This window comes from Diabrotica virgifera, chromosome 3 (genome assembly GCF_917563875.1).
Source record: "Diabrotica virgifera virgifera chromosome 3, PGI_DIABVI_V3a".
Taxonomy (NCBI): Eukaryota; Metazoa; Arthropoda; class Insecta; order Coleoptera; family Chrysomelidae; genus Diabrotica; species Diabrotica virgifera.
In genome coordinates this window covers 252,701,535-252,714,532 of record NC_065445.1, presented here as the reverse complement: position 1 = coordinate 252,714,532, position 12,998 = coordinate 252,701,535, and the positions used below count along the sequence as shown (strand labels likewise).

The following is a 12,998-nucleotide window of genomic DNA, read 5'->3' as shown; positions in this document are numbered from 1 at the left end:
TTTTTAAAATTTTGGATATATTTAATTTCAAAATTAAAGTAAATAAATTGTTGCACAAAAAATCAAAGTGAACCGATAAACTCGGATTTTTGTGGTCTTTTCAAATGTGCAAACAAATTTTGAAATCGTCAATATACAGGGTGTTGTTTAAAGGTCACAATTTCTTTATGTTTTTTTGTTAATCCGGACCTGGATTTTTCTTTTGATTAATATTTGGGTCTTTCCAATGTGGTAAATAAGTACTGATTCATTTTAAAATGAGTATTTATTCAATAACTATAATAATTTATAATTAAAAGTTAATAATACATGTTTTTAATGTTGAGTTCTTAAAAAATCCAATATACTAATTTGAAAATTAAAGTCAAAAAATTGTCTGGCCGAAAAATCGAGGCGAACCATTGGACTTAGTTTTTGTGCTCATTTCAAATATGCAAAACAGATTTTCAAAATTTCAATATACAGGGTGTTGTTTTAAGGTCACAATTACTTTATAATTTTTTGTTAATCCGGACCTGGAATTTTCTTGTGATTAGAATGTCGGTCGTTTGGGTTTTGAATGAGACATATGTGTACCAAATATCAAAAACATATAGAGGGTAGTTCTAAAGTTATGGCTTAGGAAAGAAATAAGCAAATTCGATAAAACACCCTCTAACTCGGATATAAAAGTCGGTAGGGCAAAAATTTAGTATATCTAGAACGGCCTCGGTGACCTCTATTCACCATTAAAGTATTTCCGTTTCCCAATGAAACTCCCTGTATATATACATATATAACTCAATTTAAATTTCATCGACAGATATAACCAAATCCAACCGGACTTGACCAAAGCGGGTTGAAATTGAAATATAAAATATTTAATCAACCCTCACCACTTATAATAGGGGATTATTCACAACAAAATTTTCCGCTAGGAATTGTTATTAAATTTAATACCAGCAACTCGATAAAGCGATGGAAATTAAATTCCCGTGAAAATTACGCTTTGAGAGAAACCGTGGGGGTGCGCTACTAACAACTATGTAATGTTGATGTCACGTTTAATAAAGTAGACGATTCAGTTTCCTCTATGCTAGTCTACTAATTTATTTCGGTTATAAATAGAGTACAGACTGGTATTAAGGAAAGTTAGATAAAGTACGATAGTTTTTCCACTTCAACATCTCAAGACGTTAATTATATAGGCCAGGAACCGAAGCTTTTCACCTCGCAATTTTTACAGAATGGATCGATCTGCTTGAAAATTCGAGAATAAATAGTGGATAGTCCAAGGATCAAAATCTATAGGATGCTGAAAGGCGCTTTTACCATGGGGGTGGTTGCCACCCCATCTCGGGGGTGGAAATTTTTTATATTTTGACCGCAAAAGTTGATAAAAACATTAATTCTAAGCAAAAAATGGTCTATACATTTTTTGATAAAATTAATAGTTTTCGATTTAATCGCTATCGAAAGTGTTAGTTTTATAATCAAGTATATTCAAATGGGAAATAAGCCACAATTTTACCTAAAAATGATTTTATTAACGTTTCGACTATTTATACGTTATATATATTTATACTATATACGTTTATTTTGGGCGTCGAAACGTTAATAAAATCATTTTTAGGTAAAATTGTGGCTTATTTCCCATTTGAATATACTTGATTATAAAAATGCCACAAGAAAATAGCTTCAGAACAACATGTTAGTTTTATATCTAAAAATCAATGTTTTTTAATATACTCATTTACGATTCACTCAATTTTTGCCGAAGAAAAATTTTTTTCAAACCAAGTTCTTGGTAATTATATAACCTACAATTTTATATTAAAACTTTCTTTCGTATCTCTGATGCTAATCTTCCTCTTCTGAAAAAAATGGCATTTTTACCAAACTACAAAAATTCTTTATTTGATTTTAACTCCAGTTTTTTAAATACTAATCATTCTAAGCCAATCAAACTTCTAGAATCTATTAATAATACATAAATAAATAAGAATGAATAAGGCCAATGACTAAAAACACCACTAACTTACATTGTTGTGCTTCCAAATGGTTTTTCTTTATTTGTTTTTCAAAAAAATATATTGAATTTTTAACCGTAACTGTTTTATTTTTTACTTTAGAAAGGTTGAAAAAAGAATTTTGTAGGTTTTTACAAGCTCTATAAGCCTATTAATATCAAATCTTTTTAAAATCCTCAGTCGCAAAAACAGGTGACTTTGAAATGGTTCGTAAAGGTGGTTTTTGAATGTTATTACAAGTTTAAATTGTAAATAGCTCACACAATTTTGGATGTTGAAAAAATTATTGCAAACCATGTTCTTGGGAACTAAATAGGCTACAATTTCATATTTAAACATTTTTTCGTAACTCTGATGCTAATCTTGCTATTCTGAATAAAACGCCATTTTTTTCCAAACTACAAAAACTCGTTATTCGCTTTTAATTCCATTTTTTTTAAAACTAATCATTTTAAGCCCGTCAAACTTCTAGAACCTATTAATAATACATAAATAAAAAAGACCAAATAAGGTTAATGACTAATTTTAATTAGGGTGGTGATTAGGGGGTTGCTTCCGAACACTGTTTTCGCTGAAAAAAATAGGGAATGATATTCTTTTCAATATAGGTCACTTAATTTTTGAGATTGAGACTTTTTTTTACTTCTGGAGATAGATATTTTTAAATACTTTAAATTAGTTAGAACAAGTTGTCCTCAAAAAATGCATAGTTTTCCCGTCTTTTGACTTTGAAACTACAATATTTAGTATTTGACGAAGAAGAGCCAACAATAAAGTATAGCTCGATTACTATTGGTCTTAAAGAAAATTAAAAAAAAAACGATATTTAGTATTTGACGAAGAAGAGCCAACAATAAAGTATAGCTCGATTACTATTGGTCTTAAAGAAAATTAAAAAAAAAAACGGTTTTGTTTATTTTTTCAAAAGGTAAATTTTTGTTAAGTAAAGTTATTTTGATAAAACGAAAACTTTTGGAGTTATTAGCAGAAAACTCGTTAAAAACATTGATTTTTTCGATATAAAACTAACACTTTCGATAGCGAATAAATCGAAAACTATCAATTTTATCAAAAAATGTATATACTACATTCGCTCTCGTGAGATTTTTTTTGAGACATTCAGAATAGGAAACGTACAACACAAAAATTCCTACCTCACACTATTAACTGCTAAAATCAACTCAAATCAACTTAATCTTTCATTTAAAAAAGAAGAATTATTAGAAATAGTGGGAGTGTCTACTAATCTCATAAAATTTTGTGAAGTTTATTTCTACAAAATATTTTTATTTTGTACAATAAATAATTTTCTCATTTGCTATCAATACATTATAATGGTTTAAATAAATAAATATTGATTGGCGTAAGGTTTATGTTATTTTTATGTCTGTTTACTATTAATAATATTGGATATGAGCAGGTGCGTTGGTTTTGTAGTAATTTCCAGTCACTTCTGACAACTGAATTTTTCAAAAAAGAAATTACTAACGTCAGTGTCAAAAAAAATCTCGCGAGAGCGAATGTAGTATAGAACGTTTTTTGCTTAAAATAAACGTTTTTACCACCTTTTGAGATTAAAATATAATAAAAAATTTCCACCCCCGAGATGGGGTGGCAACTACCCCATGGTAAAAGCGCCTTTGGCATGATATAGATTTTGATCCTTGGACTATCCACAATTAATTCTCAAATTTTCAAACAAATCGATCCATTCTGAAAAAATTGTGAGGTTTTGTCCTATTTGAAGCTTCATCATAGTTGGAGAGATAGAAGCGGATTTCGTGCGTGATAAGTAATATGGAAAAACTATACGGGGATATGTTGAATTAGTTGTGTACATGACTTTCACCAACAGCCGGAAACCAGAGTTGGGGCCGAGGGTAGTTATAAGGGGTCAAAGTCGCGGTTTTTATTTTTTTTTGTGACGCTCATGATCGAGATAGTGCACCAAAATTTGGGAATAAGTAGGTCATGACGTAACTAAGTAAAACCTCTAGGGACGGAATGCTGCGTGGCCAACAAAGGGGTGGGGGTAGGGGTGAATATAAAAAATATAAGGGGTTTTTTGCGACGTTCGTGATTGAGATAGTGGACCAAAATTTGGGAATAAGTAGACCATGACATTACTAAGTGAAATTTCCAGAGCCGGAAACCAGAGTGGGGGACGAGGGCAGTTATAAGGGGTCAAAATCGCCGTTTTTATTATTTTTTTTTGTGACGCTCATGATCGAGATAGTGCGCCAAAATTTGGAAATAAGGAGGTCATGACGTAACTAAGTAAAATCTACAGGGGTGGCACGCTGCGAGGCCGACAAAAGGGTGGAGCGGGGGTGAATGCAAAAAATATAAGGGGTTTTTTGCGATGTTCGTGATTGAGAGGGTGCACCAAAATTTGGGAATAAGTAGACCATGACATAACTAAGTAAAATCCTCAGAGCCGAAAACCTGAGGTGGGGGACGAGGGTAGTTATAAGGGGTCAAAATCGCCGTTTTTATTATTTTTTTTGTGACACTCATGATCGAGACGTGCACCAAAATTTGGGAATAAGTAGGTCATGACGTAACTAAGTATAATTTCCAGGGGTGGAACGCTGCGTGGCCGATAAAGGGATGGGGGTAGGTGTGAATATAAAAAATAAAAGGGGTTTTTTGCGACGTTCTAGATTGAGATAGTGCACCAAAATTTGGGAATGAGTAGACCATGACTTAGCTAAGTAAAATCCCCAGAGCCGGAAACCAGAGTTGGGGATGAGGGTAGTTTTAAGGGGCCAAAGTCGCAGTGTGTAGTATTTTCTTTGTGACCTGGCACAACATTTGTCCCCCACGCAGCGTTCCGCCCCTGGAGATTTTACTTAGTAATGTCATGATCTACTTAATCCCAAATTTTGGTGCAATATCTCGATCACGAACGGCAAAAAAACCCCCATATATTTTTATACTCTCCCCTGTCTACCACCCCTTTGTACCCCAAGCAGCGTTCCGCCCCTAGAGATTTTACTTAGTTACGTCATGACCTACTTACTCCCAAATTTTTGTGCACTATTTCCATCATTAGCGCCACAAAAAAAAATAATAAAAACCGCGAATTTTACCCCTTATAACTACCCTCGTCCGCCACTGTAGTTTCTGCCTCTGGGGATATTAGCTATATCATGGTCTACTTATTTCCAAATTTTTGTGCACTATCTCAATCACGAACGTCGCAAAAAACCCCTTACATTTTTTTATATTCACTCCTGCCCACCCCTTTGTCGGCCACGTAGCGTTGCACTCCTGGAGATTTTAATTATTTACGTCATGACCTACTTATTCCCAAATTTTGGTGTATTATCTCGATCAGGAGCGTCACAAAAAAAATAATAAAAAACGGGACTTTGACCCCTTATAACTACCTTCCTTTCCCACTCTGGTTTCCGGCTCTGGGGATTTTACTTACTAATGTCATGGTCTACTTATACCCAAATTTTGGTGCACTATCTCAATCACGAACGTCGCAAAAAGCCCCTTATATTTTTTATATTCACCCCTACCCTCACCCCTTTGTTAATTTATTAACCCAGTGATCAGGACCAGATACTAGAAAGGTAGGTAGAAAGTTTTGAGGGTAGACTAAATATAAGAAGTGAGATGAGATTGCATGAAGGAGAAATCCAGCTCACGAAGACATGGATGACGAGAGAGAGAAAGATTAGATCCCAGCAGAGGAAGAATCATTAAAGCAATACAAAAATTGAAAGAAAACAAAACTCCTACATTCCTTCTTTAAATCATGGCACAAAAAATCTGGCCTTTAGTATAAGTAGGCTAGCAGAACTGATTTGGGTGCAGGTAAACTACCAGAAGGCTGCAACGTAGGTATAATTCTACCTATTCAAAAGAAAGGAGGCCAAACAATTTTTGATAACTACATTGGCATTACCATCCTAAACGTGACCAATAGAACATTGATCTACATTCTTTAACGAGGGACTATCCGGATATTGTCAAATGTGGGTTTCACAAAGAAAAGTCAACTATTATTATATATTCCTTTTAAGACAAGTTTTGTAAAGAAAATATATCAGTATGGAGTTGATACTCATCATTTGTTTGTGGATTTTAGATGTGCATATGAACAACGTAGACAGAAGCTCACTATACAAAGCCATGTTACAATTTAATATCCAATACACTTAGTGAAATTGGTGAAAGCAACCCTCTCAACAGTCGAGTGTAAGGTTAGGGTGAAGAAAGGAGTAAACACGACGGTAGAAAGAGACCTCGAGAGAATACTATAACCCTCTCCTCGTAACAGTCGTTAAAAATCTAAGAGCTTTAACGAGTAGACTGGATCATGCTCCACCATGGTTTTCCGATCAAAGTCAGAAAAGTATTCAAGTTAACTGTAGTACATAGACGTCAGACCCCAACAATTATAGAGGTATAAATCCACTGAACAGGGCACTTAAGCTAACCGCAAAACTCCTAACCACCAAAAACCAATAAATTAACAATTTTATCAGATGAACAACACGGACTAAGATCTAGAAGATCCTGCGTAGACTAAGACAAATTACAAAAAAGGCCATCGAGTACAAAAAACTAGCATATCTGTGTTTTATAGACCTGACAAAGGCATAAAGATCGCATCCAAGTCGAAGACGTCTTACACTTACTGTATAGACGTGGATGTGACGTTGAATAAAGTAGACGATTTAGTGTCCTCTATGCTATTCTACTAATTTATTTCGGTTAGCGAATTATATGACACAAAACAGGAGCCTGATAATAACTCAAAAGAAAATCTAAAAAGAAGAATCAAAAATGTCAACTCTGAAATTCTACCTTATATGTATAGACGTCCATGAAATCGAAACCGCCCTATCTGAAATGAAAAATAACAAAGTTACCGGTCCAGATGGTATCCTTGCTGAACTGCTTAAGGAAGGTAACCAAGCTATTATAGAGGAGCTAAAACTCCTATTTAATCTATGTCTACACAAGGCAGAAATACCTCACGACTGGAATGAGAGGATTACAATATTGCTATTCAAAAAAGGAGACAAAAGAGACTTAAAAAACTACAGATCTATCTCACTACTCTCACAAATGTACAAAACCATTTTTAGAATTATAACCAATAGACTAACAAAGAAAATAACATACACTAAATATTAACATAAACAGAATTGAAATAACTCAGAGAAAAATGGAAAGATCCATGTTGGGAATAAAACTACAAGACAGAAAATCAAACAAATGGATAAGAGAGAAAACAAAAGTAAAAAAAATTTAACTGAACATATAACAGGGTTAAAATGGAGATTTGCGGGCCACAATGCGAGACAGGAAGATAAAAGATGGAATGCTGAAATAAAAAACTGGAGACCGTGGACAGGAAGAATAGGACGAGGAAGACCTCAGATGCGATGGAAGGACGATATTGTTAAAGCTGCAGGAACTAACTGGAAAAGCGCAGCCAAGGACAGACGGAAATGGAAAGATTTGGGGAAGGCCTATGTCCAAAGTTGGATAGGAATGGGCTAAAAGAAGAAAGAAGATTTCGGTTATAGATAGAGACAGACTGGTATTTGGTAAAGTTGGATAAAGGGCGATAGTTTTTCTACTTCAACATGTCCAGACGTTTACGAAAAAGAAAACTTATTATAAGAGCATAACTTGTTAACCAAGGTGAAGTTACCTTAATAATTTTATTTCAGTTAATTTTAAGTGTCATTCACAGAAGGTACAATAAGATTTTTCTAGAGGATCGTTAGATACATACAGCGCTTTAAGCTTATTGTAAAAACTAAAATAAAGCAGAGATAAAACCTTAAAATTTTGGTGGAGGTGCATTGAAATTTGGTAAAAGCGCATTTAAAATTCTGGTGGATACTATGTTTTTTCATAAGCACCAAGAGCACAAAAACCGTTTCATAATAATATTGTTCAATTTTGTAATTTTTGACTTGAAAATTAAGTTCTGTATATAAATAATAAGATTACTTGAGAGATTAGGTCTTATTTTGTTAGAATTGTATTTAATATTTTCGGTTAGACCTTTATATTTATATAAAGAAAATTTTATTTGCATCTTTTGCTTTGCCAAAATTTTGTAGAAATATTTTTTAAAGCACGTTACAACATGTTAAGACGTTTAGAAAACGTCTATTAGGAATAACGTATTCTACATACATGAAAAAAGTCCATCAAAAAATCGAAATGTTGCTTTATCTTAGAATCCTAAAGATATATTATACCGCTCACGTTACTAATCTAGATGTTTTGTTGATAATTCAAAAATAAAAAAAGCTGTGTTAACCACAATAAAAACAGCCAAAATCGAATACCTCGGACACATCACGAAAAACAGTCAGGATATGGACTGCTGCAACCAATAACACGTGGTGACAGATATGAACTCCTAATATTAATTATGCAGGGAAAGATTCAAGGAAGGTGCAGCATAGGTAGGACAAAAATGCCCTGGCTGAGAAATCTCAGAGAATGGTTTGGATGCAGCTCAACTGTACTCTTTCGGGCTGTAGTGTCAACAATGAGAATAGCAATGATGATTGCCAACCTGCGTCGCGAAGATGGCACGTAAAAAAGAAGAAGAACCAATTTTGCAAGGAAAATTAGAAGGAAAACGTGGACCAGGAGGGTAAAGGATTTTGGCTGAAAAATCTACGTAGGTGGTTCAACAGAACTACCAGAAATGTTGTTGGAGCAGCAGTGTGCAGAGTACAGGTTTCCATGATGATTGCCAACATCCGAAATGGATAGTCCCTACAAGATGAAGGAGAAAGGATGAGTTGCAACAACCCACATCTCTGTCTATTCTTCATAGTATGGCCCATATATTCTAGTTTGCGCTCTTTGATTGTGTTAATAATCTTACATTCCCTGCCCATTCTACGTAGGACCTCAATATAAGTTATACGATTCAATCATGAAATTCTTAAAATGCGTCTCTAACATCATATCTCGAAGGCCTTGAGTATTCTTAAAGAAGGTTTAGAAAGTGTCCAGGCTTGTACTCCGAATAATAACGTAGAAAATGGTTACATGGCATCTAATGAAAGAGATTTTAGTATTAAGTGGTATATCATTACTTCTGAAAAGAGATTTCATCATTACAAAAGCCAATGTAACAAAAAAGAAAACTTCTGTTGGAGTGAAAGTAAAGAGAATGATAAACTCCAACAGAAGTAAGGAAAAAGAAAATAAATTCTAAAAATAATTAAAGAGTTCTAAAAAATACTCTCGTAACGTATTGAACCGTTACAAGCCCTTCTACTCGGAGAAAAAAAAATTTTATCAAAATTTTTTTTTCTAAACTTCAAAATATTAACAACTAAATTTGCAATAGTCTAAGTGCTATGTAAGTATGCAATAGTCTAAGTACATGAGATTACATCCCATTGGCTGTTTGTATTTGTACCAAGGTATGTGTAGCTGTCCATCCCGTCAATTGGTTGTTGATTAGCCAAAATCCGTGTATTTAAATATTTCGCACTACTGACTAGAGTCGGACAAACATAAGTTTGGGATTGCGACGTAGCGTTTCGCGCAGACAAGCAAACCATTTCTACCAGTGGCGGACGAAAACAGGCAGATTTGAAATAAATTTTTATAAGTAAATTATAATAGCACCTAAATTATATTTAATTAAAGCGAAGAATGAATTTGTTTCTTTTTATTTTCATAGTTTTTAATAATTATGAAGCTTATAGTCAGTTGCATTTTATAAAATAATGAGCAAAATATTAGGAGTACTTTAATATATGACAAATTCCTCAATATTTACAATTATTTAATAACATTATCAGGAAGGAAGGAAGGAAGGATTTCAACTATAAAAAAAATTAAACAAGTGTTTATTTTTACTAATTCTAATGTATTTATTTTCTAAACAATGATTCTAAACAAAGTTTTAATTACGATTCTTCGGATGGTTCTAAGATATCTATTCCGGAATTTGAAGTTTTTCGGAAATCGAAATCTAAACAAATTATCGATTATAAATACTTGGTACTTTTGAAAAAACATTCTTCATAACTGTTAATTGTAGAAAGTTGAACTAAAACGATGTCAACAAAATATCAATTTAATTTAAAATACATTATCCATTATACAATTTTATTTTTTAAGCTGAGTAATTACTTTTACTATGTTACCTAAAGCCTAATCCAATTATCGTTTTCCTTCATGTTTCCTTTGACCCTGGAAATTCCATTTGTTTGTTCTTTAGTTTTTGATGGATACCTTAAATAAATAGAAATCGTTAAAATATTTGGAAAGTAAATCTTCTTTTATACTTTAAGTAAATAAAATTGTAAAAGAATTGTATCTATCTACCATTTTTGTTAAAAATGCAACTATATCAGTGAGTTTACGAAAAAACTTTTATTTCGTTCTAAACGGGTACAAACAATTGTTTTATAATTTTACTTACTCTATTTTATTTACCATAAAAAATATAGGTATCAATTTCCCATTAACTAATAGTTTTTTAACTTTTAAACTATTTACCATTAATTGTAGGGAATCTTTTCTCGATGGTGTAGAAGTCGTATATAATATTTTTGATAGTTTTCACTTGTCCAATGCTCAATTCAATTTTTTTGGAACGACAACGTTTTCTTTTTGGACTTTTAAAAGATAAACTAGTCGCTCCATTTTTATTTACGTCTCTACATTCTTTTCTTATTTCGGTTAAGGTGTTTTTGCTTATACCCGTCGCTGCTAGAATTCTATCCCTACAATTACCAATGTTAAATGTTACTAAACGAAAATATTGCAAAAGATTGGCGTGAAAGAAGAAACAGTGCCTAAATAAAAACTTGTGTATTTGATCAGAGCATCCTTCCTGTTAGGACGTATGGCTCATAAACATGGACATTAACAAAGGCCAACATAAACAAAATAGAAAGGACTCACAGAAAATATCTATTGTATTAATTCATGTTTTATTCCATGTTGGGAATAACACTTCAAGACATAAAACCAAACAAATGGATAAGAGAGAAAACAAACGTAAAAAATGTAACTGAGCATATTCAGGGTTAAAGTGGAGATTTGCAGGCCACAATGCGAGACAGGAAGATAAAAGATGGAATGCTGAAATACAAAACAGGAGACCGTGGACGCAGCTGCAGGAACTCACTGGAAAAGCGCAGCCAAGGACAGACAGATATTGAAAGATTTGGGGAAAGCCTATGTCCAAAGGTGGATAGAAATGGGCTAAAGAAGAAGAAGAAGAATCTGATGAAACTTCGTAAATACAATTATAATAAGAAAATAAGAATAATAGTAACTTTAATATCAAGAAAATAAAATGTCATTAACAATACTTACGTCAATTTACTTAAAGGTATTAACAGGTTTTCGGTTGTTTTGAAATGTGCTGCCTCTTGTTCCATAAATGTAGTAACATTATAAATGATTGCCTTTGCTTGGCTATTCAATCCCAGCCCTTTGATTCCTATCTTTTTATGAGGCATATTGTTAAATAACTAATGACTTAACTTAACGCACTAGAGATACACTAAATGTCTTAATAATACACTAATTACTACTACTAATATACCAAACACTAAGCTAAAAACTATTAATAAAATATCCAACACGATCAAACCAATAAGTTAAACACTCTCTGCGATACGTAATGCACTTCTAACTACGACACTGGCGATCAGCAAACTGGCCGTTTCCATGGTAACGCTAGTAAACAAGAACCACTGCGCATCATCGAGTTTTGAATCATATTCCCAAACTTATGTTTGTCCGAGTCCCATTGGCTGTTTGTATTTGTACCAAGGTATGTGTAGCTGTCCATCCCGTCAATTGGTTGTTGATTAGCCAAAATCCGTGTATTTAAATATTTCGCACTACTGACTACCATGTACTCTGTTTTTTTTTTTTCGTATTAAGATCAAGTCCATGTTCTCTACTTATATCTATCTATCTTATATCTATATGTCTATCTAATATACACGACATTATTCTTTCCTAACCATCTAAGCTATCTGCAAAAATTACTACGTCGGTGGTATATATAATGTTGTTTAGAGGCACTCCGTTGACTAATACGCCTTCCTGTAGTTATCCCAGTGCTATCTCGGGAATATGATCAGAGTAGGTATGTACATATTAAATAACATCGGGAAGAGAGTGCGCCCTTGTCTTATTTCTCTATCTACGGAAACTGTCTCTGTTAACTGGCCCCACCGGTAAAAATAGTAAATTGTATGATATTTCTGATTCCATAAGAATATAATATATATTAATATATTTCTTTTTCTCTAGTTGTGTTTACCGCTTTGAAGTAAAAAAGGACGAACGCATCAAAATCACCATCACCGAAATGATCGTGAAGAACCGCCGCTGCGAAACAGTCATCAGCAAAGACACCAACCAACTCGAATGCTTCGGCAACACTTCAGCTACCCTCAGGTTCTACGAAGTTCCTTGGCATGATGTGCCAGGTGTTCCGAAAGACTGTCTATGTGCTGTTGATAAAAGTCGGTTAATTCCTTTTACGTATTTCTCCACGTCCAACGTTGTGGAATTGAGGTTCAACGTTGTTGGTATGAACGCTTCGGATGATTTTGATACGCTGTTTTTCGAGGGGCATTGGAAGTATATCAAGACGCCCAGCTGCCATAAGAATTTGAGGTATCGGGGAGCCAGTGGGGAGGTGACGTTTATACATCCAACTCCATATGACGAGGTAAGATATTTTTGTTTTTTTTTCTCAAAATTGTATTATTAGGGTATTGATTATATTTAAAATAATAGAGCTAAAAGGAACTACAACATTAATGGGATTTTGTTATCTAATATGCTCAATGAACTTCTAAATTTGAAAAACCCGCGGAGTGCTGTCATTTAAATGGGTGCGTTTTTGAGAAAGGGGTGAATTAGTCCCTAGGCACAGGGTGAATTAGGGTGAGTTCTATGCACTTTTAGTACAAACACGTCTACAGGAAAATTGTTCCAGGTTAA

At 33.6% G+C, this 12,998-nt stretch overlaps 1 protein-coding gene across 1 annotated transcript in view; it reads left to right on the top strand.

The window, feature by feature from the left end:
- The window catches only part of LOC114337570 (uncharacterized), a 255,111-nt gene that overhangs the window by 193,109 nt on the left and 49,004 nt on the right, over positions 1–12,998 (top strand). Inside the window, exon 8 of the mRNA XM_050647708.1 lies at positions 12,300–12,723. Coding sequence (XP_050503665.1) covers positions 12,300–12,723 — 424 coding nt within the window. The remainder of the gene's footprint in view (positions 1–12,299; positions 12,724–12,998) is intronic.